The 25,044-nt window shown below is 39.8% G+C and overlaps 1 protein-coding gene across 1 annotated transcript in view; it reads left to right on the plus strand.

Moving 5' to 3' along the window:
• KCNIP1 (potassium voltage-gated channel interacting protein 1) overlaps nucleotides 1-25,044 on the plus strand; it is a 365,586-nt gene that overhangs the window by 305,979 nt on the left and 34,563 nt on the right. The window contains exon 2 of the mRNA XM_063120594.1: nucleotides 23,401-23,433. Within this exon, the coding sequence (XP_062976664.1) occupies nucleotides 23,401-23,433 (33 nt within the window). The remainder of the gene's footprint in view (nucleotides 1-23,400; nucleotides 23,434-25,044) is intronic.

The raw sequence follows: 25,044 nt of genomic DNA on the forward strand, positions 1-25,044 counted from the left end.
CACAAGACTTAGAGATTGTCTCCTTACAACTGTTATTGGAAATGTTTGTTTGTTTGTTTGTCTGTTTGTCTGTCTGTCTGTCCCTGCTGTCAGGACCCTACTGCTACCTTCCCCAGCTGGACTAAGAGAAAGGAAAGGAAAGGAACCTCTCGTGCAAGCACTTGAGTCATTGCTGACTCTTAGAGGGATGCCTGCTTTCGCTGATGTTTTCTTGGCAGACTTTGTAGCGGGGTGGTTTGCCATTGCCTTCCCCAGTCGTGGTTACCTTTCCCCCCAGCTAGCTGGGTACTCATTTTGCCAAACTCGGAAGGATGGAAGGCTGAGTCGACCTGAGCCGGCTGCCTGAGAACCAGCTTCCGCTGGGATTGAACTCAGGCCGTGGGGAGAGTTTCGGCTGCAGTAACTAAGAGACAGAGCTGAAAACCAGGAAGGCCCCATTTTGAATCTTGTCTCTGCTGTGAACTTGCTAGATGGCCTTAGCAAGCCACTCACACTCAGTATCAGTCCCACCCACTCCCTCTGCAATATGAGAGTTTATATTGACTTATCTTACAGGGTTGTTGTAATGATTAAAACTAAGCAATGCATGTGAAGTACCCTGAACACGTTGAAGAGATATACAATCATCATCATCATCATCAAGCAGTGTTATTATAGCCATTACTGTTCTGGAAGCTGGAGCTAGTGCAGAATGCTGCAGCTCGGCTGTTGTCCGGAGCTGCCCCTTTCCAGCATGTAACTCCTCTGCTGAGGGAACTGCACTGGCTGCCTATTCACTACCAGGCCAAGTTTAAAGTTCTTGTACTTGTGTACAAAGCCCTAAACAACTTGAGACCAGGATACCTAAGAGAGCGCCTTCTCCCCTACCAATCTGCCTGGTCACTGAGGTCATCCAAGGGCATGCTCCTGGTGGTGCCATATAGACCCATCCTCTGATTGGAGTCCATCAGAGGAAGAGCCTTCAGCGTGGTAGCCCCCCTCCTATGGAATTCCCTGCCTCTGGAAGTCAGGCAGGCACCAACTTTGTATTCCTTTTGGTGCCTCCTGAAAATGTCATTATTCCAGGAAGGCTTTCCTTAATGCCTAGCCATGGTACATTATGCTTCTTTTAAAATCTATTTTAAAGTGTTTATTCTGTTTTTATTTTGTTTTATCTTGTACACCGCGCCGAAATTTTCAGTGGGGAGTGGTATATAAATATTGTAAATAAATAAATTACTGTAGCTTCTCGTCAGCCTGTGTCCATGACCACAAATTTAGTTTTGGTTTGTGAACCCTGAATGATCCCAATCTAAATGGAAGCCTCTTGCTTCATGAGTAGTTTTTAGAAAGGTTGAGGAATGCCTGTGAACTATTGCATTCTTCCATGAGTCCCCATCAAAATCTACCTATCCTGTGCTAAAAGGGAAAAGTTCAGTGTGGGAAGGGGCAAGGAGGAATTAGAAAAGTAAAATAGTGTGTAGCGGGAAACACTTTCAGTCCTAAAATAGCAACATAAAAAATAGATCCAATTATTGCTTAAACTTTCTCACCATGCCGTCTTTGCAATCAGATTGCAATTTCACTCATATTGGAGCAAGTGTACTATGGCACTGTAAGTAAACCATGCTGTTTCATTTTTTGATTGCATGTGTTTTAGCCCAAGTTTGTTGAAGAATAACTCTGGGCCAGGAGGGGGGAATGAAAAAGAAGAAGAAACTGTGCTCCCCTAGGGTAAAACCAAATGTGCGGATAACCTGAAATGATTAAAAAATAAATACCCTGAAATAAATCAAGACGTTCTTCAAATAGTTTTGTAAGTCGTGCATTAATACTAGGCAAAACTCTGCATTTTCCCCTCTGGCTTTTACCTTTTCATACCCTTGGGATATTGAATATTCTGCACAGCTCTACTTGACTGATACATTTAATCAAAATTTATACCGATGAAAAATGAGAAGCATGAACAAAATAAATTCGAAATGCAAAGCAAGACTAACAGGCTCTTCCGAGATACAGTGGAAGGCCTGGTGGTGTGCAGCCTGCAATCTGTCAGATATTTGAGACAGAACAGCTTAAATTTTGTCCTAATGAATTTTCTCTTAAATGGAAATTTCAAAACGCTAAACTATTTTTTTTCTTATTCAAGGATTTCAGTGGAATGAACATTTTTGCTAAGATTAAGTTATATGACACACAGAGGTAGTATACTGTGGAGGCTATGGGAACTCTAGATTTACTGCCATGATGCAACAAATTCTCATGTTGATGCTAACAAGTAGGGATATGTAGAAAACACCCCTTTATTTCTCTGGAGTTTTCTGTTTTTCTGTCGCATAGTCTTGGATATCTATATACAATGGGAGAGCCTGTGACTCAGTAGTAGAACCCATGCTTGGCATATTGAAGTTCACAGGTTCTCCAGGTAGGGATGGAAAAAAAATCCTGTGTGACACCCTGAAGAGTTGCTGCCAGTCAATGTTGACAATACTGGGGTAGATGGACTCATGGTCTGATTTAGTATGAGGCAGCTTCCTATGTTCCTATGTACAGAAACTCTATGGAGTCTCTTATTTTTATGAATTGTGCACATAAATAGGCTGAGCATCAAAATTAAAAGAGCCATGCTGGATCAGAAGAAAGACCTACTAGTCCAGTAGCCAACCAGATGCCCATGGAAAGCCCAGAAGCATTCTGCCTTTGATACAGGAGGTATAGGTAGGCATCATGGGGGAGTCTACACACGTTCTCTCTCTCTCCTGTCTTCCTTTGAATTCCGCGATCCATTGTCCTCCTTGCTCTCGCTCAGGGCTGCTCAGGCGACACACACACACACACACACACACACACACACCTCCTCCTCCTCTTCTGGGGACGATTAAGGTACATACTACATGAGCGTTTTCAGGGCGCCTTCAAGTGGTTTCGGGGCACCTTCGGAATGGTGTGTAGACTCCCCCCCATGACTAGTAGCCATTGATGGCCTTAACCTTTGTTTTGTAGCAAAGTAACAATGGAACCAGTTACTTAGGGAGGTTGTGGGCTCTCCCACACTAGAGGCATTCAAGAGGCAGCTGGACAACCATCTGTCAGGGATGCTTTAGGGTGGATTCCTGCATTGAGCAGGGGGTTGGACTCCATAGCCTTAGAGGCCCCTTCCAACTCTACTATTCTATGATTCTATGATTGATTGATATAATAATTACAATGGCATACTTGCTAACCATTCATACCACCTCTATTCACACTTTGTAAGTTTCCATGGAGAACCATTTGTGTCAATAGTTTTATACATGCAAACAAAAGGAGGTAGCATGTCAGAGAGAGAAATCTGAAAGTTAGTGCTTCCTATAGAGTAGGAATTGTTGAGTTTCTCATGTGTTGGGTGTTGTGCTTGACTGGCAGCTCAAACTTGTTTTTAGATGTACGGTGTTGCTATGTATGCTGCCTGTTTTTATGTTTTAAATTTTGTATATCAATTTTTAATGTTTTAATCTTTTGTGAACTGCCCAGAGAGCTTTGGCTATGGGACAGTATAGAAATAATAATAATAATAATAATAATAATAATAATAATAATAATAATTCCATGTGAGCAAATGATGTTGCATGAGGAGGACACTGTGTGAGGAGAACTTTACCATTTCAAAAATTAATTTAGTGAAATTAGACTTCTGTGTCTCTGCTTCCCTGCCATTCCTCCGTCTCATACACACCCTAGCACTTCATTTTCTTTACATTTACATTTTCTTCCTCAGTAGGTGATTTCCAAACAAACCTTCCATCTGCTAATCCTATTGCATTCCTAATTGTCATACTCTCCACTCCCCATTGCATTCATTCATGCTTTTGTCGTTTCTTTCACTGGATAGGTGGAAGATGTAATTTGGGCTAATGCAGGGATAGGTTCTGTTGCCAGCCTTAATACTGAACTTCTCTAGAATCCCCTCCCTGGTCTTATGTTTACAATAATAGTGTCTATCATTTGAATAATATATTTTTTCAAAAGATGCTTCTAGCATTATTCAGCCCTTGTTTTAATGCAGCCTTCACCACATGGGCACTCTCCAGATGCATTGGATTACAAGTCCTATAATCTCCAGACAGCATAGCTGGTTGGGGATCATGGGAGTTGTAGTCCAACATACCTCAAGGGCATCCAGTGGGCGAAGGCTACTTTAATGAACAGGTTTGCATTTGTAGCCCCATGAAGTAGACTGGCAATGGTGCTATTTGGGAGCAGATGGGAGGGAGGAATTTTATTCATTCTTCTCAGTCCCCAAATAGCACTGTCACCGACTAATTGACAGACAGGAAGAGATTTTCCAGTCACAGAACCATATACATGATGCCTTTTTCTGCAGGGGTTATTAATAGGGTGCCCAAGTGTCCTATTTTGTAGAGGACAGTCCTCTACTTGAAGAGCTGCCAGCAGACCATCTTCTATTTCGAGGCCTGTCCAATCAAAAAATAAATAAAGAACCCTCAGAACTGTGGCTTATCATTAGTTGGCCCCTAGATATCAAGCTAAACAGGTCAATACACAGCTCACTTGGTCACTGTCACCCACACTATGGTGAGATGTACTGTATTTCTAGTTAAATGATGCCTAAAGGTGCATCTTTTTGTATAAATTAGTACACACATATTTTATGCAAATTGCTGTCATCTTTTTTTGGTGATGCATTTCCTCTTTTTTGAGATTCATAAGTGAACACCCTATACTGCGATGATCATGTGAACTGGGTCAGAGAATCAGGAGACCCTGCTGAATGGAGTGAGCTGTTATGTGGAGGACAGAGGGCATGCCCAAATATTGGGTGGAGTGTCCTTGCATGACCAGAGCCTTTCCTCTAATGGAAGGCAGATCATGGATCCAACCCCTAGTATGTATGTCCTAGGACAGCCATTAACTCTATGTAACCCTAAAAGATGACCTCAGGTTGTATAGAGCTAATGTTGGTCATAGCCAACAAAATATCACATTCGTCCTGAGGAGAGCTTTTCTAATGAGTGCCAGATTTCCTGTTCTTGATGCAAATGTTGGGTCCCTTCCCATCTGCTCTTTAGGTTACAGATATGTCCTTTTGTAATCCCGTCTCTCTCCCACATACTTTAGTTCCTGACTCCTTCTGTTAATACTTCCTGTATTTTATTGGAATGTTCTTCTTTCCTTTCCTTCCCTGCAGCTCTGGTTTCTTTTTTCATTTTTTCTCCTGAATGCTACCAACTATGCTGTCATCTTCAAGCTTATTTGTCTTTCATCAGCAAGGCCTATTTTCCTTACTATTCCAAGGCTGTTGGTAGTGATGGTGGTGATTGTGATAGTTAGCATTTGCATAGCACTTTACAAGTGTTCAAAGCACTTAGGATACATAATCTCAGTCATCCTTACATCAGAGCTGTATGGTGGTCAGCAGTGTTAGCTTTGTATGGAGGTGGGTGGGAGCTGTGGGTGAAAGAACAGTGGCTTGCCTAAAGCCAACTAGCGAATTTGTGGCCGAGATGAGTCTTGAAGAAGAGACATCCCAGTTTGCAGTTCATAACTGAAGCAACTATAGGACATCACCTTTCAGAAACAAAAGAGAGTCATGCTGGCATCTCTGGCATTAAGCTCAGTAGACCATTGTTTTATATTGCTCACAAATGGCCCAACATTTCTCAAGTGCAGTGCCAAAGCATAGACCATCTTTCCTCTACATCTGGTTAGCTGCCAAATTTTGCTTATTATTCAGCTATAGATTTACAAGGGTATATAGTGATCAATCTCTACATTGTACCATCTTTTTTCTTTTGTATGTGCTATTCTTCCAAAGAATAATTCTTGGTTCCTGTTCTTCTGATTGTTTACTGCTCCAGAATCTGTCGAGATGTTGTAAATTAAAAAATGAAAACTAAGATATTTTACAGTTATGCTTCCAGAGATGATTTACAATTATGCTTTGCTATAATTAAGTAATTTTAGTGTGGCAGCTACTTCAACTTCTTTGGTTATGAATTCTTTAATGATAAGGAGTCATCTGTTGCCAGTCAGGGGGGAAATATCAGATTGGCTGCAATAGTAGAACACATTCCCCAAGCTGACACTTAGGACAGCAGCTCCTATGCTGCAGTGCACAAATGTGGGTAGGAGGCCTTATTCAGATTGAAAAATGAGTTTTTGCAAACCCAGAGGTCCAGTTTAGAGTTTTCCTTGCTTTTATCTTTTCGTTTCATTTTTACATTACTGCAAAGAAAATGCAGAGCCATTGCCTGATAACAAAATATCATCACTAGGCATTGTTAATCCTTAATCCACACATGCTGAATCAAAGTGATCCATTGGGGGCTTCAGTTCTAACAGGCAAGTTGTCATTCCATCCATCTTGGTTCTATCTGTCACGCAGCAAAGTAAAATACAAATGTATTTATTTATTTATTTATTTATTACATTTTTATACCGCCCAATAGCCAAAGCTCTCTGGGCGGTTCACAAAAATTAAAACCATAATAAAATAACCAACAGGTTAAAAGCACAAAAACAAAATACAGTATAAAAAGCACAACCAGGATAAAAACCACGCAGCAAAATTGATATAAAATTAAAATACAGAGTTAAAACAGTAAAATTTAAATTCAAGTTAAAATTAAGTGTTAAAATACTGAGAGAATAAAAAGGTCTTCAGCTGGCAATGAAAGGAGTACAGTGTAGGCGCCAGGCGGACCTCTCTGGGGAGCTCATTCCACAACTGGGGTGCCACAGCAGATGCCTGATCCTGACTGCAAAATTGACTTCATCTTTGAAACACTTGTTGAAGAGATATCATATATAATTGCTTCATTCCCAAGAACTCTGATATCACAAAGCTCACCTGCCCTTCTTTAATCCATGTTCTCTTTATGATTTACCATCAGCCGGATGCTTCATTCATTTCTCTGCCCCTGTTTAAAACATGCTGACACATAGAAAACTGAGGCATTAATAAATCAAGAAACTCTACATGTCCAAGTTGCTTTTCAATGAGGTCAAACCCTTATTAACTGCAAGAGTTCTGCAGGGAATAAGGAGTTTATTTGCAATGCATTATCTGGGCTCATCACAGGTAGTTCACCATAACCTTTCTAAGAAAGAAAGAAAACAATTAAAGCTGAATTACTTCATTTATAATTCAGAATGCTTCAGTGAGGGCTTCATTTATTAAGGAGATTGTGAAGATCTACTTATGAAAAGTGATCACAGTTTGATAGCTTGGCCAGTCCTTGGCTAATGCTTTCGGGTGTTGTTTTCAGGCAGGATCTTCACCTCCTTCCACTGCAGCTCCCGTATATCCAGAAGAGAAAGGAGGACCCCTGAGGTATCTCAAAGAGAAACTGTGTACACCCAGGGGAGGCTGGTAGCTCCACCTTCAATTGGGTAGAGATTCCATCCTGGGTTTTAGTTACAACCAGCCAGAATTCTAAAGGGGTTATACAAGTTACCCAAAATGGGTCCAGCACCTTGGATTTATTTGTTAAAGCATGCCAGAATATAACATGAAAGGAAGGCAGGGATGGAGTCAGGTGTACCTCCCTGAGGAGGCTCTTCTGAGTGTTGCCCTCTCTCTTACTTGCCACATGCTGGCTGGGGAATGCTGGGCATTGTAGGATTCCCCCCACCCCGCCGCCTAACCATGCATAGGATTGGGCCCTTAATTTTTGTTTATCTCAGTTTCTCATATTTCCAATCTTAATTTCAATTTGTCTCAAACTCTGTGAATTTTTCCAGTCCTTAGTTTTGCTTGTCCCGAACTTAATGTTTGCACGAATATTCCTAAGCATTTTTGTGCACCTTTCTCCTGATATGTGCACCTTTGTATGCATTTTTGCCTAATATACTTCTTTTTGTGAATATGCTTCTTTACCCTAATGCATTTGTGAATGTTTTTCCCCCTCTAATATATGCATTTTCACCCCCATGGTTTGATTGGAGAAATCCATTACAAAATTTGGCAAAGTGTGGATTTCAAAGGATAACTGAGTTCCAGTTTGTGAAGTGGTTTGAAAGTATGCAATTAAATACCCATGTATTAAAATGAGAACTGAATGAATGAAATTCATTCAGCCTCACATTAAACAGCAAGGGGACATGAGGGGCATCACAAGTGGCGTGGAGTTCTAAGTGGGTTTGTACAAGAGAAGGCCGATCCAGAGATGCCCTGGATACTCTTATTAAGGTTAAAATAAAAATACATCTCAGAGTAGTTGTGGAAAGGGTTTGAGCTGGTAAAACACAAACGGATCTTAAAGGAGTTCTGACCTATTAGTTCTTAGTTTACAAAGCCTTTGGTTACATAGTTGAGTCATGAATGGTTAGGCTGTGCTTCAGTCATAGGTGTGCGCAGCACATTTCATTAGGATATACATCCAGGGATTTATTTATTTATTTATTGAAAGCAAATGTTTATTGAGTACTAAATCATAAAGGACGTAATTTTTATTCATTTATTTATTAAACACTGTAGACACTGATACCCTACTCTGTGTTCAGCCTGCCTGACCAGGGAAGGGTCATTGCAGGTGAGGGAGGTTGGAATGAGGAGGAGACACTCTTCAGCCCCCAGCATTGGTGGGGCTTTGTGGTGTCACTGGCTGGAAGAGGGTCTTACGAGGTGATATTAGCCTTCAGGGGCCCTTCTCCTGGCCTCTTTGAAGCATGGCTTCTGTCAGAGACATTATTGCTTGAGACATCAGGGTGTGCCTTGGCACCTTGTAAAGAGCACCATCTAAAGAGCTGAAAATGAGCTTAGCCATTCCAAACGTTTCAAAAAGAGCTCTGCGTAGACCTTGCATGTCCCTGTCATGATTACCTTGGGAAAATAGTGCTGTGGAAGATGAGGCCAATGTGGTCAACCCTACCCCTAACCACTTGTGGTGCGTTTGGCAGCCCACTTCCTAAAGTCAAGCCTGCTTGTGTGATCTGAGGTCAGTCTCTCTTAAGGTACAATCCTATTATTATTATTATTATTATTATTATTATTATTATTATTATTATTATTATTATTATTATTTATTTATTTATATAGCACCATCAATGTACATGGTGCTGTACAGATAACACAGTAAAAAGCAAGACCCTGCCGCATAGGCTTACAATCTAATAAAGTTGTAGTAAACAACGAGGAGGGAAACACCACAACCAGCAAAACTCTCTTAGCGGAATTTGTGAATAGAGTCAGCTCATCACAAGTGCTATGTCTAGAGAAGCACCTCACGGAAGTTGTATATGTCTTTTTTTTTCTGTCTAAACAAGCAGGATTGATAGAGTAGATTCTCACATTCCTGGCCTGATTTCCACAAGCAGCACAGTGTCCCTGAGAGATTCCACATTAACATCAATGCTCTGCGGTTCAATGAATGATAAGTCCACACTTTGACTTCAATCTGTACTTTGGATGAATGCTGATATTCAGGCTGTTGAAGTATTTTCAGGATGTTCTCTACACGGTGCTTTTTCTGCTGTGGTATTACTTTCTAGAAGCCATTATCATTCTTCAGAATTATTCAGAATTACCTCAAACAATGCTAATGGGCAGATATAAAATATTAATAAGCCTGAAATGTAATCAGCAAAAGTTTAAGATTCTGCACTTTCGTAAGAACAATTAACAGCACAATGACTACCTAAGTACTGTCTGGCTACCAAGCAGCAGTACACCTAGTCCAGCTTGATGCTGGTGGCTCCAATGTCAATGGAATAGTGAATCAGCTCTGGGTTTCAGTCAGAACCAGTCAGAACTCTTTAGAGTTTTGACTAAAACCCAGAATGAATTCACCTCCACACTGACGTTGGAGCCATCAGCCTCCACTGACTTTGTCCTTGATCATGTTGAGTAACCTTGCAGGGCTGTTGGAAGGGCTTCTGGCGTGGTTCTTGTGAAGTGCTTTGAGGACATAAAAGAGGCATCCCATGAAGGTGAGCTGTTGTGTAGAGAGTATGTGGAACAGTGGGATTCAAGGACTCTTGTCATTTAGAGGGATGTCTTGGCATGAGGAATAGATCAAAGTCCAGCAAAGTATGAATAAATCCCCATGAAGTTCCATCATAAATTTCATGATGAGAATGATATCAACCTTTCCTAGCCTGCCGAGGCTGCTGCTGCTGCTGCTGCTGAGAAGTAGCCATGAAGCTGTCAGATTTGAATGCACACTTTATATATTTGCTTGGGCTTTTGTGATGAGATTTCTTTTTTAAAAAAAAGGAGTGATCAAATATACTTTACTCTTTATTAATGAAGTGCAGAGATCAATGCGTCCTGCTGGGTAAAGATGATCCACCACAGCAGGCTCACCTGCTATCTTCTTCTTTTCATGATAATTTATTAGCTTAATTGTTTTCTGGAGCACTGGAGAGTCATTTGAAAAAGACTTATGCTCCTCACATTCAATAGGCCATTTTCAGCAATAAAATGATGAAGGTGAATTTCCCTTTACTGGATGCAAGTGGTTGCAAATATATATTTGGTGGTACCAATATGTATTTGTAAAGGGAAGAGTTAGTATTGATTTACATATTTAGCACATTTATTATATCCCAGTTTTCTTTTATCATGGAATTCAAGGCAGCACACATGGGCCTTCCCAGATGGCCTCCTATACAGGCACTGATCAGACGAATACTCGCTTAGCTTCAACATAACTACTGCACTGTTTGACCAGTAGTTTATGTATCAGATGTGGTATACCTTGGGCCAGGGGTAGAATAAGGAAGAAGTTTAATATTGTAATGAAGGGGAAAAAATTGGGAGAGCCCTGCTGTAATGTTTGTGATAGGCTAATTCCTTGAGCCAGGCCAGGTTTTCTGAATTATCTGGATTAAGCACAGATAATCCATCCTAGGATTTATGCTAGACTGTCCTGGCAAAGGCCAGTCTGCTTGTGGCTGTCTGCAAAGAAGGGACACTAGAATAAACTACTCATCTGCTAAGTTTGTGAGGAACCAGATTCTTACTTCCAAGGGTCCCAGCCCCTGGACACAACACCTGCCAAAAGCAGCCTCCCCTCCTGCTTTTGGTCTCTTTCCTCAGCATTTTACTTCCTGGGGGCTAAGGGAGAGATGAAATCCCTGACACTTGCGATGAAGCTGTGAGACTTGGCAGCCCAGACTGGGTTTTAGGCTATTCTGGGTGTGCATTCCTTAGTATTCTTCATCAGTCTTCAGTTGACGCTTCTTCTTTTTTAAAACCAATACACCACCTAAAATGTATCTCCAGCTTTGCTGATATGAAAACTGTCATGTTTCTCTTTCTTTTTGTTCCCTGCCTACTCAGGAACCTGTGTTTCACTGAAGGCTCAGGCAGGATTGGGTAACAGCCAGATTTCATGTTTTCAAAAGTGGGATTCAGCCATTGCTTCTTCCTGCTAGAGTCCTAGGCCTTCCTACAGCACCTAGGAAAGACAAAGAGCACAATCCGATGCATGTTTAGACAGAAATAAGTCCTATAACTCCCAGCAATCAGAATGCAGGATGTGGAGGCACATTTCTGTTTAAACATGCATGGGATTACACCCTGATTCATTCAGTCTGCAGTCTCCATCTTGAGACTAGTTTGAAATGCAGACCTAATTGGTACAATAGCTAGCCTACTTTTTGTACTCTTATTTTGCATTTTTGCCCCAATCCCCAGCTTTTTGTACTATCCAGACTGCCCCATATGTACATTTTGCAGTTTTGATTTTCAAGAGCTACTGTGGTATAGTGGCTAGAGTGTTGGACTGGGACTTGGGAGATCTGGGTTCTAGTCCCCACTTGGCCATAGAAGCTCACTGGGGCAGGATCCACACTACTGCTTTATAATGGTTTATAACAGTTTTGACAACAGTTCGGGTCTAGGACACATTCCATATACAGTTTTCAAAACATTTTCAAAGTTTTATATCCTTCTTGGTGTTGATCTGGCCTGGGTGACTTTGGGCCAGTCATTAATTACCTTATAGGGTGGTTGTGAGGATAAAATGGAGAGGAGATGGACCATTTAAACTTCCTTGGGTTATTTTCTCTTTATAATATTTTTATTATTATTTCAAAACATAACAAACTAGCAAACACAAAATACACAAAGTAAGACAGAAAAAAAATTAAAAATAAAAAGCCTACAAAATTAAGATCGGCTTCCGATTTTCTCCAGAGCAAAAATATGTAACAATATTTTCTCTTGCTCTATAATTTTTTGTTGTTGTTTGTTTATTCGTTCAGTCACTTCCGACTCTTCATGACTTCATGGACCAGCCCACGCCAGAGCTTTCTGTCGGCTGTCGCCACCCCCAGCTCCCCCAAGGTCAAGTCTGTAACCTCCGGAATATCATCCATCCATCTTGCCCTTGGTCGGCCCCTCTTCCTTTTGCCTTCCACTTTCCCTAGCATCAGCCTCTTCTCCAGGGTATCCTGTCTTCTCATTATGTGGCCAAAGTACTTCAGTTTTGCCTTTAATACCATTCCCTCAAGTGAGCAGTCTGGCTTTATTTCCTGGAGTAGTCAAAATTCCCCTCTTTCTTTTATTTTAAAGTTTTCTTATTATTATTTGAATCCACAGATAAACAAATAATTATTTTCTTGATCCTGCAGAAAGTCTACAAAAGATTTCCATTCAGTTCTGAACCTAGATGTCCTTGGTTCTTTTCAAGACAAAAAAAAAAAAAAAGGTGGGATATAAATGAGATGATGATAACGATAATAATAATGGACAACCACAGCTCCTTTTCATTATTAAAGGTATTTTTGAAAGTTGAGATATTTTCATTATATTGTGCAGGAGGGGCAGTAAATGCATGCTAATGCATTTTGTGTTCTGGGTCGGATCCACAGGATGTGAGGTCAGTTGGGCAAACAAACTACTCTGCATTCCCAAACTAGTCAAGAGGTCATGAGGTTCTTCTGCAGGCAGCACAAAGCAAGGAAAGTTGTACTAAGTGAGAGAGGCAGGCATCGGCTATAATCATGCCCTGCTTTCATTGAGTCAGATTGCTACTTCTCATACTTCTGAGGTTAAGTGGGAGAAGCTCTTTCAATAAATCAGAAAAGCCTTCATGCACAATTTATGCCTGTTCGTCTGTATTGTTGTGTACCACACTGCAATCCTGTCCTTTGAAAAAGGTCTTATCATCTGAGCTTATGTATTAGCTGGCGCGGCCTCTGAATTACTGGATATATACAGTCCCTCTGGGTGGCTGGCACAGTAATAGAGTCAATAAAACAGCTTTATTAACCTGTGAGACTGTTGTCTGTTGTTTCTAGAGCCAATGGCCATTTAGCATTCTATACTGAATGTCTGATTCAGATCACAATCACTGAGCCATACACAGAGTATCCATCTGTCATAATTTAAAACACAATATAAAAGACATAAAACTGATAAGGCAGTTTCTTTTAGATTCATAGCAGTGATACTGATACTGGGAACCTATGTATTTTTCCTTGTGAATGGGAAAATCAGCTGGCAGGGAGGGCCGGTGGAGTGTAAACACTGCAATGAGGAAAAGGATTAAGTAGACCCTCTCCCTACTGATTGCCCACTTGTCATGCCACCTTTCAGGAAATCACAACAAAAATCCACCACATATTGGGTTGGATCCAGAATCATCCTTCCATCTGAGCAAGGATACTGCTGGTGGAGTCCCCTCCTCCTCCCCCAACCCAGCTGCCCACCCCTTGCATCCTCCATCTGCTCTGGTGAGTTGGGGGACCCTCAAGAGGAAATTGGGGGCTGGAGGGAGAGAGAAGATGATGCAGAAGTTCCATTCCACCAGGGGTTGCCTTCTGAACAATTCAGGCGCCAACCTATTGTCTATTTTGGTGCTGTAGAAAGTGGTGGGGATGGGGGTTTACAGGTAGCAAAAGAGAGAGAAAAGACCCTCCCCACCTCAGATCACTCTCTGGAGCACCCTCCCTCCAGAAATAAAGCATGTGCCAACCTTAATGGGGTTTAGGTGCAGACTGAAGGGTTCTTTCATTTGCCTTGGTGTTTGATGATTTGTGACACCAGTTATTTTGATTATTAGTTGATGGACATTGGTTTGTTTTAGTACGTTTTAAGCCTACTTGCATGCCAATGGGACCCACCGCTTGTGCAACAGAGAGTTAACAGTTCTAAAATCAACCCAAAATGAGCAAAAAATTGCTCATTTCCAGAACAGGTCAGCTCAGTAGAGCTTGCAGAAGGAGGCTCCACTGACCTGTTCCAATCTGGATATGAATAGTTCTGCTTGTTTCTGGGGTTAGTTTTTGAACTGCTAGCCTTCTCGCTGGCACAATAGACCTAACAAAAGGATACCAGCCCATTGTATTTATCTTATGGTTTTATTCTTGTACACTGCCTGAATATGCTGTGCATGGCAGGTGACAAACATAGAGCTCTGCTAAGTATTTATGCTTGGAAACCTGTACATTTTCCATCATGTGTAGGAAAGCAATCGGTAGGATGAGTTTGTGTTTTAAAATCACAGCAAGAGAAATGATCAAACAACTTCTCTCCTTGCTGCTCCTCCAGTCCTGATACTATGTATCCATAAACAAGAGCTACAAATCAGAACCATGTCCTGAGTTCTTATGAATCTGCTGTATATCTGTGGCTCTTCAGAGCTGACATGACCATCAAACTTTGTGAACGACTTGATGTCATTTATGTTTTAATCATTACTGTCCCTTTAAAATGTTTGCTTGTAATTCTAATACAACCACAGTCCTGTTCATGATATGATATTGTATCAAGCTAAAATTTTACAAACATTGCATTAGTACTCGAAGACCTCAAGAGTATTAATGAACATAAGTCAGTAGGTTAAACCAGCTAAATTCTTATTAATTAGTAGAGTTCAATTTTAATTGGTGAGGTTGAGACTTATGGGCTCACTTGTTTGTCTTTTGAGCCTATTTTGATTCTTTATCACTACAGTATTACTGTTCCAGTATTACTGGAATGAAAAGGAGAATATAAAAAGATTTTGAGCTTCTCTACATGAGCGATTTATTGCACATTTGTGACTGGTCACTCATGGAAGTTTGCGTGTCATTTACATGACTTTGGCAACCTTCAGGATGTCTCCTGCACTTTTCCCCCATTTATCCTGCTTTTAAAAAGATCGAAGAGAAGATGTAATAAATGTTTGTGGAGCTATATTGGCAGTGTGTATGACAGTGTAGCACTATAATTCAGCCACTAGATGATGCTATGTCATTGAATATATAAAGCATTGATGAAAAAAAAGTTTTCCAAATCATCTGTTTGCCATCTAAAGAAGCCCATTGTAAACCTGGAAAGATTCCAGAAGAAGAAAGCCTGGTAAGGCTGTGGGGTTTTTGCTTAATGTAGAGAAGCTCTTTGTTTCCTTGTAACAGCAAATTACTAAAGAGCATTTAGGCTGCAATCCAAAACACACTTACTAGTAGAGATGATAGAGAAATCTGTAATGGATTGTAATGAGTTCAGATTTCTGTGAATCTGACTGGCAGATTCTGTAGCAGAATGACTTTTCCTGAGTCACGTGGAATCCATAAACTCAATGTGCATTTTTTTCATTTTGTGGGGGAGAGATTTGCACTAATGTGTATTAATATAAATAGAACAAATTTCTGATTTTAAAAAAATCTGATCTTGTCAATAAGTGAACAACAGAATGAAAGAAACCTGACTATCAGGGAAACACAGGCAGAATGGATTTATTTATTTATTTATTACATTTTTATACCGCCCAATAGCCGAAGCTCTCTGAGCGGTTCACAAAAATTAAAACCATAATAAAACAACCAACAGGTTAAAAGCACAAATACAAAATACAGTATAAAAAGCACAACCAGGATAAAACCACACAGCAAAATTGATATAAGATTAAAATACAGAGTTAAAACAGTAAAATTTAAATTTAAGTTAAAATTAAGTTAATATTATTATTATTATTATTATTATTATTATTATTATTATTAACATTTATATACCACGCCATACCCGAAGCTCTCTGGGCAGTTTACAAAGATTAAAAAGATTAGATTTAAAAGACTAGACCTTAAAAATCAATATACAAAATTTTAAAACAAAACCAAATAAACAGTTAACATTTAAAACAATTTTTAACACTCAGTCAGGCCAAAGCTCATTTTGGAGTCAGTTAAAACTCAACATATGCTGTTAAATGCCTGGGAAAAAAGGAAAATCTTAACCTGGCACTGAAAAGATAACAATGTTGGCGTCAGGTGGGTCTCATTGGGGAGATCGTTCCATAATTGGGGGGGGGGCATCACAGAAAAGTCCCTCCAACAATTTCCCAACAATTTCTCACAGGTAGGCATCACCATCGGCAAGGATTGTAGAACAGTTTCCCCCCCTTTTTCCCCAAAGGATTTTGGGGGGTGCGGGGTTGCACTGCCAATGCAAGGGGCAACAGCATCAATGGTATTTGCAGCTTTGCCCCTATTTTGCATCTTCCACAATGCCCTATGTACCTAGCATCACTCTAGGGCATTGAGGGAAGGGAATGTGGCTACCACAAAAACTAATCACCGTGAGGTGGCTGAGGATACTATCTATATTTTTCTTTTTATTACACGTCTTACTATTGCTCTACATTCTCCCAGGCTGCCTGCACTTCCTGATCTGAAAAGGCCCTATGGGAGGAATAAATTCATGCTGTCTTTGTGATGTTCAGCTGCATTAAATGTAATTATTTGCCAAAGTTATTGTGTAGGATGCTTGTTTAGATAAATGGTTTTAAACGGTTATAAAATGCATACAAGTTCCAGGAAATAAGTAGGTCTAAATGTACTTATAGGTACGTTTACAGGCCTGGTAAGTATAGGTTAGAAGGATGGGGAGTGAATGCCTGAGTGCTAATTGGATGGTGGCGGGGGAGTGCCTGGTTTGGATGGTAATGTGGGAGGAGCTGGAGAAACACGAGATAGATAGATAGATAGATAGATAGATAGATAGATAGATAGATAGATAGATAGATAGATAGACAGAGATATAGATATATGGTTTTGGCTGACAAGAGCTGAGTAGTAGATGAATATATGAGAGTGTATGATAAGGGAGAGAGAGTGTTGGATTATAGGGTGTGAAGAGATTGATAGGCAGATACTGGATAAGATAGATTTATGTGAGATACTGTGTTGGGAATATAGATATTCATGATAAATAACAGTAGAATTCCACAGCAAAATCTTTTAAGAGAGAACGTACAGAAACCAATACACATTGAAACCTTATATCCATATGCACTGCAACTGAGGAAACCATTAAGCTTGTTTACATACGATCACTTCTGTTAATAAATTCCAATTAATTTGAACAACTGGTGTGGTGGAAGAGTGACTGAGGAGGATAGAGTTAATGGTGGCAGCGGAAAGGAGAACTGAGGGCTAGGTTGCTGAGTTGTGGGGCCTAAAAGAGTAAAGGCGAAACAGGGGTAGTAGGCCTAAACCCTCACAAGCGTCAATAGCACAGGGCAGCGGGGTGGGGGGGAATGAATTAAGTCCCAAGTATAAGTGACATAGCTAGTCCTGTCAGGTGTAGCCCAGTGGGAATCACAGGTGAAGCTAGGACATCACTGTTTTCCCCTGGGTAGAAGTGCGGGAAGCCAAGCTGTCAAAGAGATGACTGAGCAATGAAAGACAGGACACTCACATACTCCTCAGTCACCTCATAAGTAAGATAAGCACAAGAACCCTGAACCAAACCCATGAGAATTTCTCCAAAATTTCTTCATTAAATTTCTTTTCAAAAGCAATTTCTTTTCTATCACAGTGAATGAGAATGGTCGAAATTTTCATAGGAGAAGATTTTGGCACAGCGCTACTCCCACTAAATAATGATTTTCTATTTAACTATACACACAATTCTACATTAAATATTAAAATAATAATAAAATAAATAGATAAATATTAGCAAACCACAGATGCCTATCAATAAAATTCAGTCAGGTGAATGAGATCCCACAGGGCGCAATTGCCTTGCACAGCCACAACATGATCAAATCCCTTCCATTTCCTTCCTCACCAGTAGCTGCCCCAGAACTTGTCATTTCTTATCAGCATCAGCAGCAGATTACTAAGCTACTTAAGTCCCACTGTTGATCCTCGGGGGAATTAACAGGGTGTGAGTTTTGCATTTGCATCGTAAGAGTTATTTCACGATTTATAACCAGTGAGGCCAGGTAACTTCCTGTACTATTGGTTTGGTAGATGTTACGGTTGGAGGAATTTTATTGTTGATGATTCTGATACAAAGTGATCTTATCTACACTACCCAGAACTATCATTACTGGCTTTCACACTGCTTAGTAGGGATGGATGAGAAATTCATTCAGTTTGCATTTTAATATTCCAAATTTGCACTTCTTCCCAGCTCTAATGAATTGCCATCAAAATCTTTACAGTTCTGTAGTTCATATCAAAATAATAATAATAATAATAATAATAATAATAATAATGAAATAGAATCTATCCATGGAGGGTTGGGTGGAAGCTGATAAAAGTCTGAGGGATTGCTCAGAGGAGTACATTTAAGACAAAATGGATACAGTGAATCTTCTATAATAAAATACATATTCAAGCCTAATGAATAGATTTTGTGTTGGGGGAACAAATTTTAATTCTGCTATTTCAGTCTGAGCTTCACATTGAAATTTCTTTGACAGAGAATAACAGCTTTCAGTTCAGTGGCATACTGGACGATTGAAATGTTCTGCCACTGTTTTCTAAAGATTGTCATTTCTGATGTCAGATTTGCGTCCATGCATGTACTCTTTGGCATAAAGACTGACCTGTTTGTCCCATGCAGAAAGCAGAGGGGGCATTGCTGGCAGTCAATCTGGTTGAGCAGATGAATGAGCTTTGATTGCTATCCTTAGGAGCCCTCCCTAATCCATATACCCGTTCCTCTTAGAGGAGCAATGTACTGAGTGAATGTTTAGGCACTTGGGATGGTTTAGCGTATGTGAATGAATGATGCTCTCATACACCAGCATTCACTTCAATGGGGCAGGCACAGCAGAACTTCCCAGTAGATTGTACCCAAATTCATTGTTCTTTTAGCTTCATCCATCATAAATCCATTTTTCTTTGTCTTCAGTGTTCAGTAACCAGGATTTACTTGGCTGGTTCACCCAAATGTCACACTAAATGTGTTGCAGGAGTCAAATTGAGAGCCCTCCAATGTTAATCAGGGTAATTTATTGTGGGACACAAAAACTTACGAGTGTGTTTGCTAAATTTCAACATTTCTAAATTGTGTGTGTGTGTGTGTGTGTGTGTGTGTGTATTGCACTTCTGCAGACCTTGAGGGTTCCCTGAACCTGCTGATACCTCCCTCTTATATATGGATGGTGCAATTTTGGCTACATAATAATTCAGACTCAAAGAATGAGTTTTCTATTAGTATATAACAGGGATGGAGAACCTCCAGCCAATGGACCAGATGTGTCCCTCAAAGGCTTCCCATCCAGCCCTTGGCATCCCATTCAACCTCCGCTTCTCAGCCCCACTCCTCCCTCAACTTCCTTGCTGCAGAAGAAGTTGCTTCTATTCTTTCCCAACCAGCACAGAAAAGCAGGAAACTGCAGGCACTGGGTCCCTGAGACTGCTTGATGGATAGATTGACTAAAACCTCTTCAGACAAGCAGGTCCTTCCTCAGAGATTCAGTTGCCAACTTAGATATTTCAGTAAGGTAAAATATGAACATGTCTCCCTTCCATTCTTACCTCACATTGGACCCTACAGTTTGCCAGCCCGAACCATAGAGTGCCACAGGGCAGGCATGTGTGAAAAGCTAAGAGCATAGTTCTTCTTAGTGGTGGCCCCTACTTTCTATTATTCAGAGACCACCATGCCTCAACACTCAATTTTCTGTGTAGTAAAAATAAATTAATAAAAATAAATTAATAAATAAATTAATAAAATTATAAATAATTATTTATAATTATAAATAAATTAATAAAATAAATTAATAATAATAAATTAATAAAACATATAGTCGCTCTTGCTTCCAAATAAGTTTGGACTTGGAGCATATCTTAAGCTTTGGGAAAGTTCCTATGCATGGAATCCTTCTCCGAGACAAATAAAGAGGAGGGGGGGGATTAAAGCAAGTGCATCCCCAAACATTTCCAATCTATTCTGACACTCATTATGATTTGTTTTTCAAAATATTTCCTGAATGTTTCTGACCTACAGGGATCTAGAAAGAAATCCCCACTTGGTATTGGTACAGAAATGAGATGAGGGAGGCAGAGATCTGTTAAGACGTTTATAATAGTCACAAACCTATTTCAGTAAAACCCATACTTATACAATTTCTGGGTTTTCCCCCTTGGAACCTTCATTCTGTGCATTTTTATTCATGTTTCCTAGCTAGCTTTTCCTTTTAAAAGCAAATCAACTTGACTGACAACATCAGAATTCTTTGTATCTTTTCTGTATCCCAAGCCTCCAAACGCCATGTGGGTATGTATCTTAAACTTACTGTAGGAGTGAGTATCTCATTGTTTTCTTTGTCCTAGTAGCTGCACGCACAAAAATCCGGCAACACAATAACCTAAGAAATGTGTGCATTATCCATGGGGGCTCAGAAAGTAATCTGTTTTATACACAGAACACAATAGTGCTATTTATCCATTTGTCAAACAGCATAAGAAATGAACCACCGTATGAATGTGGTTATAACTCAGCTAAATTACATTGGGCTCTGTGTGTGTGTGTGTGTGTGTGTGTGTGTGTGTGTGTGTGTGTGTGTACTGCATGCAAAATAGACCTCTTATCTTTCACACACACTACTTGAGTCACTGGTTAGTTGTTCTTATTTGAATGTACATGCTGAACAATGTACTATCAGCGTAAGATGCTTCCCACAGTTAATGCTGTTATAGCAAGAATCAATATCTAAGGCAAGGATCATTTCTTAGACACAACGTGAAATTTCTGATTGCTCAGATCGCTTCTTCCTGAGATAGTCATAAATTATCACTGCTTCAACGTGAATCAGAACAGGATCAAGTTGAGATACTGGCATCATCACCAAACAAATGTAGTGATAGATCTCAGTGGAAAACCCTCAGAAACTATAATATAGTTCTTAACATTCGTACATTTCGGCCATAGCTAGACCTAAGGTTTATCCCTGTATCATCCAGGGGTCAAACCTGTTCATCTAGGTGACACACAGGGGATCCAGTGCTCAGGCAGGGGTGAACCCTGGATGATCCCAGGATAAACCTTAGGTCTAGCTGTGGCCTTAGACACACCTTTAGAGATATTTCACTAAGAATTATCTGCTAAAGAAAGCTTATTACACCAAACATGTTGAACTTTTATTTAATCCATCCAACTGTCCTCAACCTACTGACTTCCAGAGTTTTGGGACCACAACTCCTAGGACTCCTGATCATTGGCTATGATGGCTGGGGCTGATGGAATTTGAAGTTCAAAACTTATGGAGGGCACCAGGTTGGGAAGCACTAAATTAATCAATTTGTGCTCGTTCTCTGATGGAATGGCTCTCAAGGTGAAGTAAAGTGCAATCCTAAACATGTTTACCCATAAGAGTAAGCTCAGTGACACTTCCTCCTCCCAGTTAAGTGTTCATAGGATTGTAGTCTTAGTTAAACACCCTGCACTGAAATAGAATCAACCTTATTCAGATATCCCTAATATGTCATCTCATGTAGTAAGGGAAAAAATATAATAAGCCATATACCTCATGCTATAATTAGCTGTAATATGGAGATTGCTTTAGAATGGCAACCTCAAACACTTTAGAAAGCAAGCGATTTCACATAGTATAGACCAAAAGAGCCTAAGGTAACAAAAGAACATTATTTATAGGCAAATCTCAGAAAACATCTCAGCACTTGTGTACACTTTGGATTTTAGCCCTACATTGTTGTTTTAAGAGATAACTGTTGCTGGATTGACTCCAAGCCTATTTTCAAGCAGATGCTAGAGGTAATTCCCAGGAGGCAAGTGTGACTCCGTCAGGAGATAACCGCCTTCTACTTTTAATAGAAAGCGGAGGCGGATGTAGACGTGGTATACTATAGACATGGTGATTCCATTATTTAAATAATGAGCTACTTTTCTGGACGAAGATAACAGTTTTCAGAATATGTGACAAGAGCGTTCTGTGGACTTCATGGAATTCACACTAACAATATGTGTGCATTTTTGCAAGCTGTACTCAGAAGTATCAATGCAAATTAAAGCTCTTGATGATAGCACAAAAGGCAGACACAAGACAAGCAGTTAGCAATACAAGCTTTCTTTCCACCTTTTCTAACCCTTTAACTACACCTGTAGTTTCTTATTCCTTAGGTAAGACAGAATTTGTTCTCTGAGGTTGATTAAATTGCATATGCCCCTACTGAGAGTGTTAATAGAATTTTTGCCCAGCTCCAAGGTGGTTGCAAATTGCAACACATTCATGTGACACTACAGGTTGCACTTGGACAAATGATGTATATAAGCAAGCCATGGGAAACCTACTTAGTGGTTTTTCAGAGAACTGGGGGGAAATGGGTTGTTATGGTCTGGAGAATGTGATGAGTTTGAGAAGGAGCTTCATATATTAAGCACAACGCAAAAGGCAGCAAAGTAAGAGAGATGAAGCTGGATTTTCACAAAAGTCAGCCTCTGTACCATGAGTGCAAGACTGGGAAAGGTTTGTCTGTTAATAAGTTGAGAGATCCTAACTAATTCCATTTTTCCTTTTGGAGTTGGCCTCAATCTAATTTGCAGCATTTTGAATTGAGACATGGATGTAAATCAACTGCAATGAAAATATATGCCTATTTCCACCACCCCTTAATTGCTAATCATTCTCTTTCTTCCAGGATCATGTGAATTGAATTCATGTAATTATTCTGTTGAATTTGGTTAGCAAATCCAAAATCTACCTAAGGTTGCTTTCTTTGCAGAAATCATTTTTCCTTCCTATAGCTTCTCACATCTGCTGACCAGGAAACAGAAGACAGATCTTCCCACCATGGGGAAAAAGAACCTTTCTAGGTTCCTTAAAGCACACACACATTAAACTGCATGAAGTGTTAACCTGTCTCTTTGAATGATCCTTATGACTATAGTTCCTGGGATCACTGCTCCTCAAGACTATTATGATCTGTTCTCCCTTGTGAACTTTTCCACCAATTGCATGGTTGCATGACTTGTAGCATGTTGCCTTCCTGTTGCGTCTTGTCATTCATTGTCATATCGTTTCACACAAGGGATTGGGAGGCCTTGCATTTGATATCACCATCTGGGGAAGACAGCAGGGCCATGCAATGAGAAATGTCACATCCAATGAGCAAGATACAAACATATCATCTAGAAAATAGCCCCCCCTCCCATCCAGTTTTACATTGAAAGAAAGAAAAATTAAAAGTGTCTGCCGTCTTTTTTTGTTAAATTGTTTTCTTACTTTTTCCTAGAATTCGCCCGGTGGTATTACCTGTCTCAGAGAGGTAAAATTTAAATCAATTTGACTAACTTTCAAAAGTCGTTTCCCCCTTTTTATTCTAACAATGATATAATGGTTATAACAGTTTTTCTACTTCCAAGGTTTTGTTTAAACCTGGAAAAGTAGGTTAGAACTTTGAGGTTGCAATTACTGACCTCTGGCACTGTGCCATGCCCATGAACTAATACCAAATGAACTTTTTGATGTGTTAGGTGCCATGGAATAGTTTGTGTGATTCAACCTGTGATGAACTGTTTCAAAATCTGGAACAAACCAACTAAAGATATTAGAATAAATCAATGTAGATCTCCCACCATATTCCTCAATCCCTTATTAAAGCTTATTTAGGAATTTGTGGGATTTCTTAGAATCTCAGTAGGAAGCACATCCTAAGAGAACATTTGTGTAAAACTTCAAATATAAAGCAAGCTGTACACTAAATCTTCCAAGATGTGACCTTATTTCTCAAATGTGCCAATCGTGGTGGTATATGACAATCCAAAGATGTTTGTATGGTAAAATGATATGTGTTCGTCTGTTCCCAAACTTTAATGTTACAACCCAAGTCAAGCAAATCCAATTGAGATTCAGCTTGGGGTTGGTTCACAGCTGAATTCGTCCATACTGTCATGAATGCCTAGAGGAAGGTTAATGTGAATCAGGCTACTATATATGCAATGAGCCAGGAACCAATTCTGTGATCACAGTTGGTTTTAAAACAAAAACAAAATATAGGATACATTACCTGGGTAGAACTTGGATGTGATCCATGATTCAACAGAAAGTGGCTTAGGGATGCCACGAAGATCAAGGGTGCAATTTAGTAGAGCTATATTATGCTATGAAGAAACACACGTATACCTAGGGGCAAGCTGAAGAGGCAAGCTGTATTTTAAACTGGAAAACAGCTTGTCATTCAGCAGGGTTAGTGGCTGCAATGAAAACCTTATGGAAACCACTGGTCCTCATATAGTTATGTTGTATCAAGGTTGCTTTAAAAACCTCTTAATTTAAGTCACAGACAAATGGGAAGTAACTCTTCCTATGGTTTCTTCTTAACTTGCAGCTAATAAAACTGAGACACTTTCTAATGAATTTCACCTGTTATATAAAACCTTCCTCCTATAGTGATAAATCTGTCCAATCTATACAGTTCATGGCAGTTTTACAACTAATGGTGGACATTTCAAGTACATTTTTACATAATTACTTTTATATGAGGAGGAGAAATTTATCATACAGGCATACAGGTAAAAATCATTTATCTAGTCCCCTAATCAGTAAGCATCACATATTCCTGTAAAATCTGGGAATTTGATCTGAAAAGCTTATAAATAGTACAGTTGAGCAGAAATATGAATGCTCCCCCCATAAAAGAATATTTTTCTATCATATCAGTGTTCTTTCTAATTGGTATGAAGGAAATTGTTTTTAATGAGTGTAATGAACTCAATAGGTTGGATCGAGACTTCTAGTAGACTCACTGAAACAACTGGGACTTAAGTTAGTCTTGACTATTGAATGTGCCATTGATTTCAATGAATCCCCCCAAAGAATGATTAAATCTGTATCCAACCCAATGCTCTTTGTAGGACACATAACTAGGGGTAAAATA

Source organism: Elgaria multicarinata, chromosome 3 (genome assembly GCF_023053635.1).
Source record: "Elgaria multicarinata webbii isolate HBS135686 ecotype San Diego chromosome 3, rElgMul1.1.pri, whole genome shotgun sequence".
NCBI classification, from domain to species: domain Eukaryota; kingdom Metazoa; phylum Chordata; class Lepidosauria; order Squamata; family Anguidae; genus Elgaria; species Elgaria multicarinata.